The following is a 21,183-nucleotide window of genomic DNA, read 5'->3' on the forward strand; positions in this document are numbered from 1 at the left end:
TAAACCACAATTAAGCCCAGTGACATTCAATTCACAGGCCAAACACTTATTCCAGCTGGAATCCATATTTCCACGGCCTGATTCTGACGTGCGCTAAGGCTGCTCTGGCTCTTTCTAAAAGAGCCTCAGTTTCAATAGCGCTGCCGATATTAATGACTTTTTTAGGTCTCCCACACAGGAGCTGCCAGGCAGGGTCAGACCAAAGGCCCCTCCAGCCTAGTGTCCTGTCTGCCCAGTGGCCAATGCAGGTGCCCCAGAGGGAATGAACAGAACAGGGATCCCCAAGTGAGAGCCCAGGACACTTCAGGGATGGGCTTTGCAGCATTATGAGGTGTCTGCCAAAGCCCCGTGGGATGAAGTGGGAGGTTCGGAAGGTTGTGGGTGGCCCCATAGGGATGATTGTAAAGAGCTTGCACTGGAGGTTGTGGGGGGGCTCACAGGGGGTGTCATGATCGCAGGGGAGGTTGTGGGGGGCTCGCAGGGGAGTGTCACAGTCGCAGGGGAGGTTGTGGGGGGCTTGCAGGGGGTGTCATGATCACAGGGGAGGTTGTGGGCGGCTCGCAGGGGGGTGTCACGATCGCAGGGGAGGTTGTGGAGGGCTCGCAGGGGGTGTCACGATCGCAGGGGAGGTTGTGGGGGGCTCGCAGGGGGTGTCACGGTCGCAGGGGAGGTTGTGGGGGGCCCACAGAGGGGTGTCACGGTCGCAGGGGAAGTTGTGGAGGGCTCGCAGGGGGGGTGTCACAATTACAGAGGAAGTCGTGGGGGGCTCGCAGGTGGGTGTCACGGTCGCAGGGGAGGTTGTGGGGGCTCGCAGGGGGGTCACGGGGAGGTTGTGGGGGCTCGCAGGGGGTGTCACGGTCGCAGGGGAGGTTTTTGGAGCTCGCAGGGGGTGTCACGGTCGCAGGGGAGGTTGCGGGGGGGCCCACAGAAGGGTGTCACGGTCACAGGGGAGGTTGTGGGGGCTCGCAGGGGGGTGTCACGGTTGCAGGGAAGGTTGAGGGGGTCCGCAGGGGGGTGTCACGGTCGCAGGGGAGGTTGGGGGGACTCGCAGGGGGGTGTCACGGTCGCAAGGGAGGTTGGGGGAATAGAAGGGGGTGTCACAGTTGCAGGGGGGTTTTGGGGGCTCATAGGGGGTGTCACGGTTGCAGGGGAGGTTGTGGGGGCACACAGGGGGTGTCATGGTCGCAGGGGAGGATGTGGGGGGCCCACAGGGGGGGTCACGGTCGCAGGGGAGGTTGTGGGGGGCCCACAGGGGGTGTCACGGTCGTAGGGGAGGTTGGGGGGGCCCGTAAGGGGTGTCACGGTCGCAGAGGAGGTTGGGGGGGCTCGCAGGGGGGTGTCACGGTCGCAGAGGAGGTTGGAGGGACTCACGGGGGGGGGTCAGGGTCGCAGTGGAGGTTGCGGGGGGCTCGCAGGGGGGTGTCACGGTCGAAGGGGAGGTTTTTGGAGCTCGCAGGGGGGTGTCGGTTGCAGGGGAGGTTGTGGGGCTTGCAGGGGGTGTCACGGTCGCAGGGGAGGTTGTGGGGCTTGCAGGGGGGTGTCACGGTCGCAGGGGAGGTTGTGGGGGCTCGCAGGGGGGTGTCACGGTCGCAGGGGAGGTTGTGGGGGCTCGCAGGGGGGTGTCACGGTTGCAGGGGAGGTTGTGGGGGGCCCACAGGGGGTGTCACAGTCGCAGGGGGGTTTTGGGGGCTCATACGGGGTGTCACGGTTGCAGGGGAGGTTGTGGGGGGCCCACAGGGGGTGTCACGGTTGCAGGGGAGGTTGTGGGGGGCCCACAGGGGGTGTCACGGTCGCAGAGGAGGTTGGGGGGACTCACAGGGGGGGTCAGGGTCGCAGTGGAGGTTGCGGCGGGGCCCGCAAGGGGGTGTCACGGTCACAGGGGAGGTTGTGGGGAGCCTGCAGGGGGGGTCACGGTCGAAGGGGAGCTTGCGGAGGGGGTCTCAAGAGCTGCCTGCCCCGGCCCAGGACCCGGCCCCCCCGCACGTGCCGCGTGTCTCGGCCCAGCCGGGGGTTCCTTTGTCACTCGGGCTTCAGAGCAAGGGTCGGAGCAAGAAACGTCACTGATGGGAGCCCCTCGGTCTGAGCCATTGACTCGCTGCGCATGCGCGGTCTGACCGCGCCCGCTCCATTCCCTGTGTTCCCGACCGTGCTCGGGCCCCGCGCCGCGCGCCCTGAGGTGGGAGCTGTTGGGAGGGGCCGTTGGCGCCGTTACTCGCTGCGGGGTTGGGTCCGGCGCTGGGGATCGGGGCGCGCTGGGGGCGGGGTCTGGGGGGAGGCGGCTCCGGCCGGGCAATGGCCTCGCCCCCCCCCTCCGCCTCTGCGGTGGCGTCACAAACACTCACCCCGCTCGTGTCGGCCCCTCTCCCCGGGCTCTCGGCGCCTCCTGATGCTCCCGGCGTGTGCGGGGGGGGGGCCCTGCCATGAGGGGCGCAGAGATGGGGGGTCTCGCTGGGCAGGGGGCTGAGGGGCCATGGGGAGGCCCCACGGAGGGGGGGGGTGAGCGAAGCTTTGGGGGCTATTTTGGTTTTTAATATTGATTTTTTTTTATCCTCAGTGCTGGTGCCTCAGGCCCCCCCCCCAACCCTAACCCTAACCCCCCCCCGGACCTGCCCCCCCATTGCTGAGCGCAGGGAAGTGGCTGCCCAGCCCAGAGGCAGCCATGGCTGCAGAGCGCTCCCTGGAAAGTCTCCGGGAGGAAGCGCCGCGTCCCGTCTGTCTGGAGGATTTCACAGCCCCTGTCACTCTGGAGTGTGGGCACTATTTCTACCAAGTCCCCCTCAGCCGTTGGTGCAGAGACACTGAGCAGCAGGGACCCCTCCGGCCCAACTCGCAGCTGACTACAATGGTCCAACTAGCCAAACCGCTGAGTTTCCAGGCAGCACAGAGAGCAAGATGGGACGGGGTGTGTGGGGAGCACCAGGATGCTCTGAAGCTGTTCTGTGAAGAGAATCAAACTCCCATCTGTGTGGTGTATGACAGATCCTGGGATCAAACGGCGCCTATACAGGAAGCTGCCCAGGAGTACAAGGTACAGAATTGCTGTCCAGGGTAATGGGAAATAATGTTGGGTTTTAATTACAGGCTAATTTCACTGACTGTTACCGGGCACAGGTGTGGCACAGCTCTGTGAAGCCTTCATGGTACAAGTGATGCTGTAAAAAGTAAATGCTCTGGCTTTGTGGCAACTTACATCAAGTCTTTACAGATACCTGATGTGGGAAATGTTTCTCTGAGGCTCTGAATCCTGAAACCCACCTTCACTGGTGACAGGAGGGGTGTTTGCACATGGGAAGGTGTTAACAATCAGAGAGGTTTAAATCACAGGAGCTACAGGCCACTCGGTCAGTGAGCTGTCTTGGGACTAGGGAAGAGGAGGTTACACGCTGTTACTGATTGGAGGAACAGGACTAATAATCTGGCATTTGCCTTATAGACCCACATTGGCATCTGGGCCCTGCACAACACCCAGCAAGGGAAAGTCCCTGCCCTAACTGGTAGGGACCCAGCTCCCTGCCCCTCAGCATCACTGAAAAGTGATGAAGTGTGGCCCTTATGAGGGAAAGATGCCTTGATAAAGCCCCAGGCCCAGCAGGGAGAGGAGGTTTCCCACTAAGATGCTGAACTCCTGAGCTTCTCCATGAAGGGTTAAACTCTGATTCAGCGGCTGGCACTAGATGAGGTTGCTGGGCTGAATGCTGTGTGGGACCCCAAGCCCCTTCACTCCACCCATAGCAGGGCTTCAGGAAGTGCAGGTCCATGCCAGGCAGAACTGGGAGTCAACTGGATTGTAGCAAGAGTTCAAACTGGTTAACTGATGAGCTAATGTTTATTGGTGCCAGTTACCGGTTAAACTTCCCACTGTCCCAGCAGTGCCTGCTTCCCTCTGGCAGCTAATGTCAGTCTGCAGCTGCTGGGAGTTCCTATTGGCCAGCAGTTATTGTGGCTGCCCCCAGCAGACCTTGTGAGAACTCCCCAATCCCAGGAGAGCCCATTTCCACTACCAGCCCTGCCTGTTAGCACGTTAAAAAATACTGTCATTGATAAAATTGTAATCGGTTACATGATTAGTATTGTTAAGCATTTTTACCTCCCCAATCCCCACCTGCATCATTCTTTAGGAAGGCGCCATCACCGATTCGTCCTCTACCTTTGCAGGTGTCCTCCTGCATCCTCAGGGTATGTCTACACCACAGCGTTAATTTGAGTTAGCTTAATTCGAATTAACTAACTTGAATTAACGCATGTACACACCAAATGCAGTTTAAATTAGTGTTTTGCTAATTTGAACTACTGCATCCACGCTGAGTAGACACAGAATCGGATTTAAGGCCGGCTGGAACCAGGTCAGGGGTATCTTTGTGTGGCTGTTGCCTGAGGCTGAGGCTTGTGCTTAAGGGGACATACACATAACCCCCCTTCCCTCCCCCGCGGGCAGCCAATGCTCAGGTGTCCCTGCTTGATTTCCTGCCTTGCTGCGGGACAGCAAAGCATTTGTGTCTCAGAGTGCTCTGGTTGCTCTCACTCAAGACACCATGGCACTCTGCAACATGGAGCCAGAGCAGCCCCTGGGCACTTGGGTGCATCTTGTGGATGCGTTGCTTATCAGCCTGGTTGCACCTCCTGCAAGCTGCCATCCGGGACATCCATCAGGGGGCTGTCAGTATCCAGGAGGCCCTGCAGGAGAGCATCCACCCTGAGGAGCATTCAGGGTGTGTCTAGACTACATGCCTCCGTCAACGGAGGCATGTAGATTAGACAGATCGGCAGAGGGAAATGAAGCCGCGATTTAAATAATCGCGGCTTCATTTAAATTTAAATGGCTGCTCCGCTCTGCCGATCAGCTGTTTGTCGGCAGATCGGGGCAGTCTGAACGCGTCGCTGTCGACAGGGAAGCCTTTGTTGATCGGTGCAGGTATGCCTCGTGAAACCAGGTTTACCTGCACCGATCGACAAAGCCTTCCTTGTCAACAGCGGCATGTCCAGACTGTCCCGATCTGCCGACAAACAGCTGATCGGCAGAGCGGAGCAGCCATTTAAATTTAAATGAAGCAGCGATTATTAAAATCGCGGCTTCATTTCCCTCTGCCGATTTGTCTAATTGTGTAGTCTAGACACACCCTCAGAGCCTCCCTGGTCTGCTTGTGCCTCATTCCTCCCTCATGTCCTTCTGCTCTACCCCTCCCTAACCCCCCTTCCTGATGTCCAATAAAATACATGTATTTTCATGAACAAAAACTCTTTATTTAACAAAACTGGGGGGGATAAAACCCTGGTGAGAGTTGGGAAAGGAGGCTGGAGAGGGGAGGAGGGAGAGGGACACCTGGGAGGAAGGATCTGGAAGGGGAAGGCAAGGGGAAGAAGGGGGAGGAGAACCTCAGGGTTGAGGGTCTTGCCAGCCCTCCTGTCTCGCAGCACTGCCTTGGTGTTCCCGAGAGGGGGGAGGGGGAACAGGTGGAGGGGGAGGAAGAAGCAGTGGGAGTGGGAGGAGGAGCGATAGCTGGGGCAGCCACAGGGGCTGGAGCGGCAGCCAGCACCAATCTCTGCACCAGAGTCTACAGGTTGTCGTGGATGGCACGACCCTGCTCCAGCAGCTCCTGTAAGCCCTCCTGCTGCAGCTGCAGGTCTTCCTCCACCCAGCGCTCCTGGCAGCAGACCACTGGCAGGTGCTGCCGGTGGTACTCCTCCAGGTGCCGGGTCATCCTGCTGGCCCCGGGTGCGGGAGTCTGTCCTGGGCGGGGTGGTGCGCCCTGCACTTGCAGCTGGTGCGCCCTGCACTCGCAGCTGTGGAGAAACAAGAGACCTGCTCAGTTATCCTTGGGGACACAATGGGTGAAACCCTGCCCTGCTCTGCAAGGTGAGGACGGCAGGTTGCCGCACCATCATGTCCTGCTGTCCCCGGGAGTGTCAGCTGGCCCAGGACTGCACCCATGCCCCTGTGCTGTATATTGTGCGGGAGTGTGGTGGGGGGGAGGGGAGATGTGCCCTGCCTCTGCGTAGAGGGAGCTTCTGGAGAGGGCATTGGGCAGTGTCTCTCCCTGGGGTCAGGAGCATGTCATGTGCCTTCATACATACATGCGTGTGGGTAACAGGCCAGGGCCCCTGTGTGGCACATGCACAGGTTGCTGCATGATCTGTGGTCAGCAAGGACCACACGCGCAGTCCCTAGGCTCCCCTCCCCCCCTCTCCCCACATAAGGGGACAGTGATGGCACTCACATGTCGAGGCCTCCCTGGCCTCAGACGACACTGGCGACAAGCTTGCTGGGATGGCTCAGGGTGCCGGGGTGCATGGTAGGCTCCCTCCAGGCTGTGATTCCAAATTAACTTTGCTGTGTAGACATACCCTCAGTCTTCTCCTGTCTCTTTTTCTATGGACAAACCCACGTCCAGGGCTGAGTCCCTGCTGGACAAGGGCAGAGTTCCACAAAACTGGGACTCTCTTAAAGGCAGATAAATGGGCTCCCAACATCTGATGGGGTTTGCCCTCGTGCTCATATCTGTTTCTCCAGGAAAAATTGGAGGCCCATTTGAAGGCTCTAAGGGAAGAGAGAGAAAAGCTGCTGAGAAGGAAAACAACAGCAGAAGGGAAAAGCCAGGAGTATCTGGTAGGTGCTTGTGGCTATGGACCAGCAGGGACTGGGAGTGGGAGGGCTGTGTTAGGAGGCAGACTCCTGTGTGGCCTTGGTGAGGTTGGACTCGTTTGTGTTTCTCCTAGATCATGGATTCCTGGGTGAGATCCATGTGTAGACAGGCCCTGAGCATCCATGTCAGCATGAGTTCATATCCAGACTTTGTGGCTTTCCCAAGTGAGCTGAATGTCCCCTGAAGGGCTGTCTGCTCACTTGGTGCATTAACATGTTTACTTCTTTTTCCTCTTTGGGTATCTCTGTTAGGCTGGTGCTGAGTCCTGCCTCATGCTGCTCTGGGTCTGAATTACCAGAGCCCATGAATGACAGAAGATGTTGCCCATGACTGAGGGACATGAGTCAAAGGAGATGCTGGGAGAGACGCCTCTGCTGAGTGACCACAAAGTAGAGCCAAATGTCACACATTTTAGGTTTTTCCAAGAAATTCTTGCTGCTGCGCACTGTTCCCCATGAAAGAGCCCTGGGGTCTGTCCATGTCCCTCACCAGCCCTTTTCCTGTTTTCACACAGAAATGGACCCAAGCCAAGAGGCAGATGATTGTGGCTGAGTTTCAGCAGCTGCAGCAGTTCCTGGAGGAACAAGAGCGACTCCTGCTGGCCCAGCTGGAGAAGTTAGATGGGGAGATTGGGAGGTTCCAGACTGACACTATCAGGAAACTCTCTGTGCAGATTTCCTGCCTCAGTGAGGGGATCGGTGAGCTGGAGGGGACGTGTCAGAAGCCAACAAGTGAATTCCTGCAGGTGAGACTGAGGGAGAAACTTCCCAGCTCCCCCCACAGAGAAGGGAGGCTCCTGAATCACAGGAGCTAGGGTCCAGCTGTCAGATCTTAGTGTAACATCTTGTGCATTGCTGCCATGCGAGTGACTCTTGGGCTTTGTAGAGTTACAGGCACAGAGCTATTAGAGATGGCAAAGCCCCATTTACTCAGGGGATCCATGTTCCTGAGGCCAGGGCAGGGCCTCTCTTCCCATGTTTGCAAAATCACTTCTCTGAGGTCCCCTGTGTGTGTCCAATGGGGCTGAGTTTCTTTTCTGTGTCTTTTTTTCTAGGACATCAGAAGCACCTTGATTAGGTACGTGGCTCTCACTCCCCTCACATTGCAGAGTGCAGGAAAAGGACTTGGAACAGATGTTAGCACCACATCTCCCCAGGGTTCTACAGCCAGATGTTAGATATGAATATCTCTGATACATGTAATTCTGAGGGTCTCATCCTTGCACTTGAGACTCTGGAATTCCCCGTTCAGGGCACAGTCTGACCTCAGGTGTTTCCTAGAGCTCTCAGCTCCCTGGGGACTGGCTGCTTCAGGACTGTAGGGTGGAACATGGGCCTGTCACTGCTGGGCACTGGACACTGTCAGCTCAGAGCAGCAGGGACCAAGAGTCTGTCCCACCTGAGGGCTGTTTGGAGACCTGTGTGGAAGGAGCTGGGGAGGGGGCATCTGGTGTCTCGGTCTAGTCCCTAGTGGACAGATTCCTTCAGCCCTTCACCTGGGAACCTCCTGTCCCTCGTCGCCTGGGCCAAGGAGTAAGTTGGCCATGAAGACTCAATTCCCCTTTACTCCCCCAGCCAGTCTCCCCAGGACAGAAGTGAAGAACAGCAATGGGACCTTTCAGGGGAAGGTTTCACGGCCATGCAATGTGTTGTCTCTGCTCTCAGGCTGGGAGAATTGGAGGATTCTAACTCCAGGCCTGTTAGAGCTGAGACTCACTAGCCAGAACTTATTAGCAGTAAACTAAATACAATCACATGGAATTGTTTCTGTCCAGGTGTGAGACGGGGCAGTTCCAGCTGCCAGAGATTTCCCCTGAACTAGAAGAACAAGTCAGAGGTTTCTCCCAGAAAACGATTGCACTGTTGGAGACTCTGAGGGAGTTCAAAGGTACCTAGAAGGGATGGATGAGGGGAAAGTGGTTCAAGTATCTGAGACCATTGAATCTGGCCTCTGAAGCCAACCTTCCCCTCCCTCAATTCACACACAAAGAATGACGGCCCCATCACTCTGCTGTCCTTAGAGACACTGAGCGAACAGACCCAAGTGCTTGCAGATAGAGCCAGGGGTTTGCAAACTCTGAACCTCCCATTCAGAGATCAAAATGGCTAAAGTTACTGCGATGGCCACGTGTGTCATGGCTCCTTCCCCACTCTGGCATGATAAATGCAGAAGTGGGGGCCAGCAAGTATACCCCAAAGCCTTATCTACTAGGCTTTGGTATAAAACTTCCCCCAAAATCTTAAAAACCTAGATCTTGGGAATAAAACTTCCGCTGCCACCACCCAAATGTTGATAAAGAAATCAGGGGAAAGATCATTTGGGAAATCTCACCCCTAAAATAAAAATCAGGGCACACAATTAACCACTGCCAGGTTAATAAAAAGAAAAGAAAGATCTTTTATTATTACAACAATATTCCTGTTGCAAGCATAATGACTAGATAGGAAGGTAACAAAATATACTCATGGAGAAACTCCATGGGCCTAGAACTTAGTTACAATGAAAAGCCCAAACATCTTTAAACAGTGCCAGATCTCAGATCCCATACCCTACCCTTAAAACAATAAAGCCTAATGAAACTACCTAAACTTTACCCTACTTACAGAAAATGAAGAATGGTGTCTTGGAGAGAGAGAGAGACATGCTTGTCCCTTTCTGTAGCTGCAGAGGACTCACCCAGAGAGACAAAAGGGAAAAGGAAAAAACCCAAATTCCTTTGTCCCAGTATGAAAGTCCCACCTACATTCCTATTGGTCACTCCACCTGGCTAGGTGTAGTTTACCCCTTAATCCCCAGGCTGCTGACTAACCCTCATAATCATGACATGCCCCCCAAATCACTGACAGTGCTGGACAGCCTCTGGCCACATTGGCTGTGATTTCTTCCTGTAGGTCTGAGATAAAACATAGTAAATACATTATTGCCCTCTTGACTAGACTATTGAATACATAAAAAGTAACCAAATGCTTCCATATCCATGGAGTACCATAACAGATATACAGAAAGTATACTAAGTAATTGAGTCCAGAAATGCCTCATTAACCAATCAAACTCTCAGTCTCAAAATCAAATTTAGAATAGCGTGGGGTCTTGTTCTAAAGTTCAATTGACCAGGTTCTGTGCCTCTTGCGAAATACACCACTGTCATACACCAGGCCAGGTCTTGGCACCACTGAGGGTGTCAGCTCAGGGCGAATTGCTTAAAACCAGGGCTACTTACCGTCCTTAACTGGGGTCCTTCCCTAGGCACCCCTCAAATTACACTGAGCACTTCAGCTGCCTCTCCGGTCAGCCGGAAGCCTCACCAGCAAAACCCCTTAGACACTCCAGCTTCCCGGTGCCATCACCAGACTTAGGCCTCACACACAGGTGAGAGGTTATAAAACCCACACTCACCAACTCCAAACAGATCCTCCTGGTCCAAAGGACTCAACCACAGTTCCAAGACAATTTTCACTTTAGAGCTTACCCACAAGATCACGCTGGGCCAATCCTTTAGAATCTAAACTCTAAAGATACATTAATGAATGGAAGAAAATGTTGAGAGTAAGATTGTTAATGAGAACCTTCACATATAAATATCACACATGTACACACGTCTCATACATAGAATCAACAGTGAACAAGCTTTCATTAGACACTTTACATGGGTCCCTTAGCACAAAATGATGTCGTGCCTCAGTTTCCCTTCCCACACAGAATATCAATTTTGGAATGCCCCTTCTCAGGTGAGAAGCTCCAACACTAATTACAAGTATTAATAGTGAAATACCAGGGTCACAAGGCTTTTGAAGATACAGTGTGTCCTTGGGTACATTTCTTAACAATTTCCAGGGTTTTGGTACAAAATCATGCATATTGAACATTGTTACAATTCTTAGTAACAGCAGTACAGTGCTCATGAAAGTTAACATAAGTAGCCAGAACAAACACATCCTACGTACATTGACAATTCTGGCCTTTTAGATTTAAAAAGTTACAACCTTCCTGGGCAAACACAAGTCTTGCCCCTCCCCCATGCCATGTGGGGTTAAGTTCAAAACTCCCTCTTCCAAAGACAAAGGCTTGGCTGGGTGTGCCTCCCCTGCTCACAATGGCAATGGGATTTTCTTTCCACAGCTAATCATCAAGCAATCTGTCCAGACAGTACCCTGGCACCCTGCTTTCAATCTAGTTTTCCAAGTGGGCCACTGCTTCCCAGCGACAGGGCCTAGGTGAACTGGCCTGATAGACTTATGGATCTCTGCTCCCTTCACAGAATCAGACTGGAAACCTTCAGGTCTCAGCCACACACACTCTCCAGCAAGCTGGTCAAACACAGTCACTTGGTCACCATAGGGCTGTTTCATCCAGGTTATGATAAGAGGCAGTGGGAGGAAGTGAGGAGGGAAGAGTAAATCTCATTTACAGCTTGTCTCTCCTAGGACAGGTGTGAGGCTGCAGGGATATTGGCTCCATTGCTGGGAGGTGCCCGAGTGAGAGAGGAAATGAAAGTTTCAGACTCTTTCATACTAAATACCTGAGTGTGTTTCTGTCTGGTCTCTGATACAATTGAAACGCAGAGTTCAAAGTGGGGACATTATTATAAAGACGAGGGCCTGGAATCTCACCTCTCTTATCCCTTCCCCCACCAGACACTCTGCCCTCTGCACTGGAGAGAGCAAAAAGAAAATCTCTGGGAGCTTTCAGACAAGGTGAGTTTGCAGGTGGAAATTCTTTAAACGATGAGAAAATTCCTGTGAAAACATCTTCATGGGATTGTCATTGAAGTTACCAAACAAACCCAGCGACCACCGTGCACACAGCCCTAAATCTCACCCACTGATCAGTGAGGAGCCCCAGGGGTGCTGCATGGGGACCTGCGGACACTTGGAGAAACACTGGTCTATGGGTTTGTGATGCTAAAGGGGTGAAGTTAAAGCACAAAACGGATGGCACCTTCAGGCTCAGATTTCACTGCTCAGTCAGTTTCAATCTGGGGTTGGTTTCAAAGAATAAATAGGCTTAAAGGCTGAGCGCTGCCTGGCTACCACTGTATCAGTTCATTCAAGGCAAAAAACTGCTGGATCCCCAAGGGCTGTTAAGTCTGCCTGCTTAAGGTGTTTGGGCTCTGGCCAGGAGTCATTCAGATAAGTCTGTCCAGAGCTTGCCTCTGACACCCCAATCTCTCCCTTCCCCTCCTAATCTCTGCTCCCCACTCTGCATACTCAAACTCTGTCCTCCTCGTGGAGCTATATATGCAAGAGCTCTCTGTGGTCAGGAACCCACAGCCCCTTATTAGTCCACCAAGTCACTTCTCTAAATGAAAGTTACTTTAAATATCTAATGAGTAGATTGCTAATCCAGTGTCCTAGATCACAGCCTGCCTCCTTCACCCAAACTCCCTCCTAGACCCCTCTGTCTGTTCTGCATCCCAAACCGTTATCCCAAGCTTCCTTCTTCTCCCAACATTCATCCCAGACCCTGCATTTCATGCATTAATGTAATGGAAGAGTGCTGCTCTCAGCCACTTTCCATTTGGCCCCCCCATCAAAATGTATTGCCCACCCCATCGAGTAGATACGGCTCAGTGAGAGCCAGTAAGTGAAAGCTGAAGCCAGACTATTTTAAGTTAGAAAAGAGGCACAAATGTTTGCTAGGGAAGCAGATTAGCTACTGAAACAAATGAACAAAGAACTGGTAGATTCTCCCTTCTCTTAATGTCTTCAAATCACTGGGGGACTTTCTAGAAAATACACTGTGGGGAAACAGCTTTGTGCCTGGGTAACCGGACTAAGTGTAATGGCTTGTGCCACTGAGGGGGTCAGACTGCATGACTGAGGATATCTTCTGATCCCATGAATCTTAAGATCTCATCCTGCAAACACTCAGCACAAGTGTTTAATAATAAGCACACGTATTTAATAATAACACCACCATTCAGATGCTTAACTTCACTGATTCTCTGTTGTGGAAAGGGTTTGTAACGTCTCTGTGAGATGAGAGCAAAGTTTGTGCTGCAAATTTGTGAATGAAGACTAAGGGTTTTAAATACAGCAGCCTGCATTTAACCTATGTCCATGTTCAGGCAGATGAATATGTGGCTTGTTATTAGAAACACTGGGTGCTGAGAACTAGATCCCATTGTGGCATACGCAATAATGTTGTAACTCAAGCCAGGTACAGACAGCAATGAATATGGATTTGGGATCTAACGCCTGTTTATGGAATATCTAGACTAAAACTTTTGCCCACAATGGCAGTGTCTTACACATGTGTCATTGCGGACAGAGTCTGGGGAGAATGGGAGCATGGAAAGGATTAAAACCCCTTCTGAATTGTTTCTAATTCCCCTTCTTGCCCTGCCAGGCTGCAGAACACCCATGTCTATCTGCAGTTCAGCCCCTGACCTGCAGAGCCAGGGACAGGAAATGGCCGTGGCGGAGCCGGTGAGCTTCGAGGAGGTGGCTGTGTATTTCTCTGAAGAGGAATGGGCTCTGCTGGATCCGGGCCAGAGAGCCCTCTACAGAGATGTGATGCAGGAGAATTATGAGTCTGTGAACTGGCTGAGTAAGGATTCCTGTCCCCTTGGGTAACAGCAGCTGGGTGGGCTCTGAAGCATCTGGGTTGGGTTTGGTTCAGGGTTATTCATTGCCTCTGCCCCCAATGTCAGGAGTATCTGCCATAATAATCCTGGCTCTTGTGTGAAAGACTGTCCCCTCCATACCACCTCCCAGGGAAAGCAGGTTCAGAGATATAACAATGGTGCTGCTTTTCCCACAACTAAGGTCTCACTGCGTTTCCCCTCATCTTGCCCATCTTATGCCTTGACCAGAGGTGTGAGTAGAAGGGCTCAGGCAGGAACAGCAGGTACCAGAGGTCTGGGTATGGCTGCTGTTAGTGGTTGCAGGGTCCCCATGTGGCAGTGTGCTCAGCCACTGGAAGGAGGGTGCGGTTCCCAGAGTCCTACCCTGCCTGTAGCTAATCTCTGTGACATGCTGTTCTTGCCAGTGGGAGGGGCTGGATGCTGGGGCTGAGGGAGGGTGGATGAGGCAGTTCACGCTCTGTGAGTATTTTGTCCCAGGTAGCTCTGTAGTAGAGAAACATGAGCAGAGCTCTCCTTGCATTTCAGGCACAGGCTGGGGTTCCTTTCAAAAGTTCAGCTTCATTCTCTAGGGGCTCACTTGCCTCTGTGTGCAGTGGTGATAAATCACATCATTTGTCTTGTCTTTTTAGAGTGAAATATCTTCGTGTAGGGACTTTTTCGTCCTGTGTGAATGTCTGGCTTTGTGCTCAGGAGACCTGTGTTCAGTTCTCTGCCCGTCTCAGACTTCCTGTGTGACCTTGATCAAGTCTCTTAGACTATCTTTGTGCAGTCACCTCTCTCTTTAATAGCTATTATAGAGTGTCCCTGTTTCTCAGTGCTGGGAAGGATACTTGCACTAAAGAGGGGTGATGCTGAGCTCCATATGAGCACCCCAATAGCACAGTGGGGTCCTGATTTACGCCAGAGTTCCCAGGTGCTGCTGTGATTGATAATTTTGCTTCCCATAGCAACTGCAGTGCCATATAAATTGTTGCTAGCGCCGCAGAGCGTTGCAGGCTGTTCAGGGTGGCTCTTTCTGGAGAGCTGATGCCAGCAGCACTGGCAAAGCTTGCGGCTTATCCATGCAGCACAGCTCAGGATTGCCGCTAAGAAAGACCCAGACTCCATTCGCAGGCTAAGGCACTTGGCCAAATTTATTGTGAAAAGGAGCAGGGTGCTAGTGTCCCAGTTCCTCAGGCACAGGTATAGCGCGACTTGTCCCAACCCAAAAACGGTACGAGCTCAGTCAGCAGTGAGAATGCTGCCCCTCAGCCAGTATCATGCTCCTCCTGTGACTTCTTCTCTCATACATTGACACAAACAAGATGCATGTTGTGTTCCATGTGTTCTACCTGTTAGCCTCCTGTCTGTTCGTTCAAACAAAACATCCATATCCATTATTCCCTCATTCCGCTCTTGTGCACAAGGGTCAGTGTCTTTCTGAGCCATGTCTTAGGACTGTGTTTGCAGCTGCTACAGAGATCTGTGTGTTGATTAGCCTCCTCCTGCTCAGGAATGTGCTTTCCTGGTTAGTTGGTACCCACTGCCCCACCATTCTGCCAAAACCCAGCCTGTTCTAGTTCAAAATTAATGGACATAAACAAGATAATCATAGTCATCACATCAGAACATTCCCATTGATATGGCACTCAGCACACTTCGCACAAGGTTTCTTGCAGTTGTGTGACAGCGGTAGCACAATGATCTCCATGGTCACATCACAGGTGGATCTTCTGAACACTAAATGAAGTTCCAAGAAGGGGTTGGGCTGAAGCTGAGGGGCACACGCTCACAAGGTGTAAAGGTGATAGATTCTATGCAGCCCTGGAGGGACACCAAATCAAAGGCCAGGCTCACCGCAAGAACCAGACTAGGAAACCACACAAAGGCTACTACTGGCAGAGTAGAATCGAGGCTGCAGAGGGGGAGCTGAGCAACAGCCAACAGCACCAGAGAAGCAGCACGGCCCAACTCCGCCCTGGTTTCCCCCAACAGAAGCCCAGCGCCACCCTGGGCAGCCTCAGGAATGGCAGTTGTTGTGGGCGCTGGCAGGGCCCAACCAAACACAGGCAATTGGTATCAGGAGTGTGGCACATAGGCAGGACTTGAAGCAACCAGCCAAGGATTCACTTAGATGCTCAGGCAACTTCCTCTGCCTCCTTCTGGCCCAAGGAGAGCATCTGAGCCACAGATCAGGGGAAGCCCAGCCCTGCCAGCCAGGAGCTTTTTGGGCGGAGCCTTGGGGAGCTAGAGCTTTGCTGGGTCCTTCCTCTCCAAGTCCTAGTGACCTGCCATGTGGCAGCTGCAGTCTGAACTTGCCCTGGGGACCTTGGCATCAGACCTGCACGCCCTTACTAGAGCTCCCCTTCTGAGCAGTGTGTTTCTGACCGGCCCCAGGATGGTGGGGGAATGGAACAGGCTGTGAGGGGGACTGAGTTTTATCCTAGAGAGTGCAGCAGAGCATTCAGTTCCCCTGGGGAATAAGCTGGACCATTCCCAGGGTAGGGTGGGGGAAGGTGATGTACCTTTAATGCAGCTGAGTGTGGCCTGGGCTCTTCTAGCAGCCAGAGCCCAGTCTCTGCAAAGTGGGGAAAGGAGCCTCTCTGGGTGGGTGACTCGGATCCTGGCTCTGGAAGCAGTAATGGCACAGACTTTAATGAACAAGATCAGCACTTGGTTTATTGCTCTCCAAACAGGATTTCCAGTCTCTCAAACTGATGTAACCTCCTGGGTGGAGCGAGAGGGGGAGTTGTGGGTCCCAGATCCCCAGAACTGTGAGGAGGGAGAGAGCATCAGCAACACCCACACAGGTGAGCAATCAGTTAAACTGACTCAGAAACCAATTTCTGTCTCCTTATAGCAGATGTAACTTGTGTGTTTTCATGAAGTGTGACTCATCAGCCTGTCTTCAACTCCAGTCAGTGCACTGGGTGGGGAAAGGCTGCGTTCTCTCCTTTGTGGAAGGGTTGTAAAGGAGGATGAACTCAGTTTATGATAATTTAACCATTATTTGAGTGTGTCCCTTTTTCTATTCCTCTTTCAGAGTTTCCTTTCAGTTCATCATAGACACTAATTCCCGTCTGTATTATTTCTCTATCCCAACAGGTGATGGCATGCTGACTGAGAAGCATGAGAAGAGTCTTCAGCAGGAAGAATGGGAGGAAGTGGCTCCATGTGAGATATTATTGGGAAGATCTGAAGGGCATGTTTTCCAGATACGTGAAGAAGGAGAGAGCTGTGAGAGTCAGCTAACCCTAGAAAGGCAGCAGGGAAACCATCCAGGAGGGGGACAGGGTAACTCCAGTCACAGGAGCAGAAGGCAGAAAAGAAACACAGAAACCATTCAACAGGAAATCCCCCATCAACAGTCACCCTGCACTTGTAGTGATTGTGAAACTCTTATTGAACATCAAAGAGCCCACACAGGAGAGAAGCCCTTCAAGTGCTCTGACTCTGGGAAAAGCTTCAGTGAGCTCTCACACTTTACGAACCATCAAAAAATACAACCCAGAGACACACCTCATAAGTGCTCTGATTGTGGGAAAAACTTCAGAAGCAGCTCACACCTTGTTACCCATAGGAGGAGCCACACAGGGGAAAAACCCTTCAGCTGCTCTGACTGTGGGAAAAGCTACAGTAGCAGCTCACACCTTGTTACCCATAGGAGGAGCCACACAGGGGAGAAACCCTTTAGCTGCTCTGACTGTGGGAAAAGCTTCAGTAGAGGTTCAGACCTTGTTATTCATAGGAGGAGCCACACAGGAGAGAAACCTTTCAATTGCTCTGACTGTGGGAAAAACTTCAGTAGAAGCTCAGGCCTTGTTAGTCATAGGAGGACCCACACAGGAGAGAAGCCCTTCAGCTGTTCTGACTGTGGGAAAAGCTTCCGTAGAAGCTCACACCTTGTTATCCATAGGATGACTCACACAGGAGAGAAACCTTTCAATTGCTCTGTCTGTAGGAAAAGCTTCAGTCAGAAGTCAAACCTTGTTACCCATAGGAGGGGCCACACAGGGGAGAAACCTTTAAATTGCTCTGACTGTGGGAAAAGCTTCAGTCGGTGCTCCTGTGTTACTAGCTATCAGACAGTACATACCAGAGTCACCTTTTAACAGCTCTGAGTGCAGAAAAGGCTTCAAACACAGGTCACGCTTTGTTAAACATAAGACAACCCACAGAGGAGAGAGAACCATTCAGCTGCTCTAACTGTGGGGAAAAGCTTCAGTCAGAACTCAAATCTTGTTAGCCTTCAGAGGACCCATGGAGGGAAGAAACCTATAACCTGAGTTCCCTTAAGCTGTTTGGCCAGGTGGCTGTGGTGCAGAATATTATACAAGCTTATAGGGCTTTGGTGAGGAGAGATACCTCTATCCAGTGGTCTCAAACCTGGCCCAGACGTGCTGTGGTCAGAGGACAGTTGGCTATCCCATGGCCCTGGCCCCGACCCCAGCCCCAGAGCTACCATGTCAGGAAGAGGTGTTTCTTCCTCCTCCTCCTTCACAGTAGCACCTAAGCTGGGGGCACTCTGGGGATTCTTCTCTCCTCAATGTAGCCTTTCTGTGACCTACATGTCAGTCCCCTCCATCTTTGAGATAACACCCCCAGCTGGAGCCCTCAACCAGTATTCCCTCTTAAGATTTTCCACCCATGAGAGGAGCAAGTTTTTTTCTTGAGCACAAAGAGTGACATTCTGTGCGCTTGTTTGGATGTGTGCCACTGTGATGCACATGAGTTACTGAGAATTTTTGCACATGCACACACCTATTTTATTTATACACACACACACACACACACACACACACACACACACACACAGGGCTCGACAAATACGCTTAGATTTCAGTCAGTTGCCCTGTTCACCAGCGGTCCTTGCATGCGCAGTGCAGGTCTTGCACATGTGGGGTGCGGGGATGGCAAGTGGTTTTCGCTGGGATCGTCTAGCCCTCTGTGTGTGTGTGTGTGTGTGTGTGTGTGTGTGTGTGTGTGCATGCACATGCATGCAGTTTAAATTATGGAAGAAAAATACTGAAACAAATGATGAATATGGTTCATGACCCTGCTCTCATGCACCCTGAAAACTTCCCAGCTTGACACTGTCTTATTCCCACCCAGCCTTGCTCCACTGTTCCTGCATCCATGAGTTCCCCATCTGCTGCATCCCCACCCTGTGCACCTTTTACCACCAACCCTGCATTGTGCCCTCTTTGCCCCCAACTTCTGCAGTGTTCCCTTCATCCCAACCCCTGCACTTTCCTTACAGTCTAATCCAAAGTGGAGTAATTTGTAAAAAATTAATGCACTGTCCCTCACCATTGACTCTAAAGCTCATTCTGTAGTTGCAAGTTAATGACATTCAGCATATGAATTTAGGGATATCACCAGAAAATTTCATCCAGCTCTTTTTCCACATTACTATGCTGTATATAGGACGTATAACCAACAATTAGATTATTTCTTGTAATATCTTCATTCTTTTGACCCCTGTGAATCACAGAAAAGTCCCTTTCATTTGTCATCAATTTCATATTGATTTAGCATGAATAGAAAATAATCAACATCCATTAAGAAAGTTGTGCATGTGTGAGAGAGATTGACAGAAATAACTTCCACGGGGAGAGAAATAGTCATCGGCACAATCAACACTAGTGATTTGATTGATGCCTTCACAAGCGACAAGACTATAGCAGGTCACAGAGAATTGTTCTCCTTGACATGGTTTAATCACGTAAATATGAACAGGGCACAGAACATTTCTCTAGTCATTTGCCATCTATTTTATCCTTCAGATAACCTGCAGATTTTCCTTTTGAGATCCTGAGGTAGAGCTCAGGACTTAAAACCCTCCTGAGAGCTGGAGCAATTCAGAGATCACAGAGGACTTTGGACGACTTGTGCGCACAGGACTGAACTCCTGTCCACCCTTCCCCCTTTTCTTCTTTCATTACACCCAGGCCTGGCCAGCCTCAGGTAGCGAGTGTGTGAGTATGAAAGCGGGTTAGGGCGTGGGCACTAACGCTTCCTTCCTTCCTCTGAGTGACATGGGAAGCACCCATCACTCTCTGCTGTTGTTTTATTACTTTGTTAATAAAGCTTTAAAACTTATACACATGGTGTGTTCCATCATCTCCTCCCTTAATGATCTTGTGGCCTCAGCTTGATCACCTGATGCCTGCAGGCAGATTGGTAACTGAAATCTGGCACGCGTGCACACACACACACACACACACTCTGCCCCCGTTGGGAGCAAAGGTAAAGGAAGTATTGGGGTGGGGGAGGGTCGTGTTCCCTGCTCTTGCTCTGCCTCTTCCCCCAGACCTTGGTCAAAAAATTAGTATCAGAATATTTGTGCAAGTTTATGTACAGAAAAAAACGGACTTAAGCATGTTTCTGTGGTGTAGTCGTTTGCTTAACATGCAAAAGGCCCCTGGTTCAAAGCCAAGCAGGAACAGGGTGGGGTCTGCTCTTATTGCGGCTCCCCTTGGTGCCCAGGTAAGTGCAGCTCCTGCTACCTGGCCTGTACTTGGGATAGGCCCAACTTCTAGGCTGAGTAACCAAGGAACGGCAGGAGCCCTGTCCTAGGAGGGGAGGGGCCAGTGGGTGTGTGAGAGCGTTGCCCAAACAGACAGTCCCAGGCTGGGAGGACAGAGCTGCCCGACATCTCTAGTGCTCCTGAGGCCCAGGGGATCCCAGCACAGACACAAGAGCAGCAGCCTTGGCCAATGGCCCCAGGTTTGCAGGGACCGTCCCTGGCTCCTTGCTCAGACTGCCCAGGGGGGCACGTTGGTACTAACAACATGCTCAAGTGGCGCCATGTTCCAGCCAGGCCAACGGAGCTTTTCCTGTGGCATCACCTGATGCCCCCCCCAAGTGTGGCCCTTGCACCCGCCCCTCTGCTTTTCCCCTTGCCCCACTGGGGCTGACAGGAAAGAGACCCAAAGCCAGGCTGGAGACAGGGGGAAAGCAGGAGACAGGAAGTGCCCCAGGCTGGAGCCCAGATTCCCTTTCCTCCCCTGGGCACCTTGAGCAGGGAGGCTGGTGCTGACAGCTCCAAGGGAAGGCTCAAAAGCCACAGAGCAACCGAGGCAGGGCAAGAGGGGGGCAGGGCCAGACCTAAGCATGGGTGGAGCCACAGAGACCCCTAGCCGGGCTATTCCCCACCCTCTGGCTGCCAACCGCTGAGAAAAGGCCCCCCCACCAGCACCGGGGCAGCTGCTGATGCTCTGTGATGAGTGTGAGAAAGGGGCAGGAAAGCAGGGCCAGGCCCCTGTCAAGTTCCCTTACACCTCCCACTCCAGGGGGGCAGGAGATGTTGCCCCAAGAGGCTTCTCCCCCACAAATTAGAAGCAGAGAAACACTCACAGCCCCAAACTCGCTCTAAAAAGCCCTCTGTGCTCTGCAGTGGAGACAGGCCCCAGGGAGGCAGAGTGGTGGTTGAGGGGTGCCAGTACCCTGGGGGTGGGGCATTGGCTGCTTCGTTGCTGACCTCACACAAGGTCTGTCTGTCTTTGAGAGCAGGAAGGAAGAGGGAGGGGGCCACGGCAAAAGCTTGGCCCTCTGGCTGGCTCTGCCAGTGAAAACCAGTTAGGAGGCCCCTGTAGAATATGGGGATCAATTCCACTGCCTCTTTCATGCAAAGCAAATACTCTGCCCCTTGAGCTAAATCCCCTGCCATTAGGTGCTTGTTCTAGGCCACCCAGCTCATTCCAGAGCCCACAGCATCCCTGCAGCTGCTGCTGGCTCTTTTCTAAAAATCCCACTAGTGACTCTTTGCTGGGGGGGGTGGCAACCTCAGCTGATTTGAGTTTGGTGCTAATAACTTCAGGGTGCTGTGTTCAGTCACCTTGCTGGGCCTTGCAGGCTGCTCTGTTCTCCTTTAGCTGCCTGCTCTGGGCTGGGAGGCCAGAACAAGAACCAGGCTGAGCAGCTTGCAAGGAGCAGGCAGGAGTCCTGGTGGGAGGAGGGAGCAGCAGACACAGA

The 21,183-nt window shown here is 52.4% G+C and overlaps 1 protein-coding gene across 1 annotated transcript; it reads left to right on the forward strand.

Annotated features, from left to right (window-relative positions):
• The first annotated feature begins 2,182 nt into the window (after positions 1-2,182).
• On the forward strand, positions 2,183-19,308 carry LOC102461380 (uncharacterized). The gene is made up of 9 exons (XM_075913102.2): positions 2,183-3,028; positions 6,509-6,604; positions 7,156-7,386; positions 7,696-7,718; positions 8,416-8,528; positions 11,276-11,335; positions 12,990-13,190; positions 15,903-16,016; positions 16,312-19,308. Exons 1-9 carry the CDS (start codon positions 2,660-2,662, stop codon positions 17,316-17,318), a joined length of 2,214 nt encoding a protein of 737 aa, XP_075769217.2. The 5' UTR covers positions 2,183-2,659; the 3' UTR covers positions 17,319-19,308.
• The last annotated feature ends 1,875 nt before the right edge of the window (positions 19,309-21,183 follow it).

This window comes from Pelodiscus sinensis, chromosome 19, assembly GCF_052426305.1.
Source record: "Pelodiscus sinensis isolate ZL-2025 chromosome 19, ASM5242630v1, whole genome shotgun sequence".
NCBI lineage: Eukaryota > Metazoa > Chordata > Testudines > Trionychidae > Pelodiscus > Pelodiscus sinensis.

Excerpts from the sequence above, each read along its gene's own strand:
- LOC102461380 (XM_075913102.2), top strand. The coding sequence starts at position 2,660 with ATGGCTGCAGAGCGCTCCCTGGAAAGTCTCCGGGAGGAAGCGCCGCGT. Across the intron at positions 3,029-6,508 it reads AAGCTGCCCAGGAGTACAAG|GAAAAATTGGAGGCCCATTT; the intron begins GTACAGAATTGC and ends CTGTTTCTCCAG. Across the intron at positions 6,605-7,155 it reads GGAAAAGCCAGGAGTATCTG|AAATGGACCCAAGCCAAGAG; the intron begins GTAGGTGCTTGT and ends GTTTTCACACAG.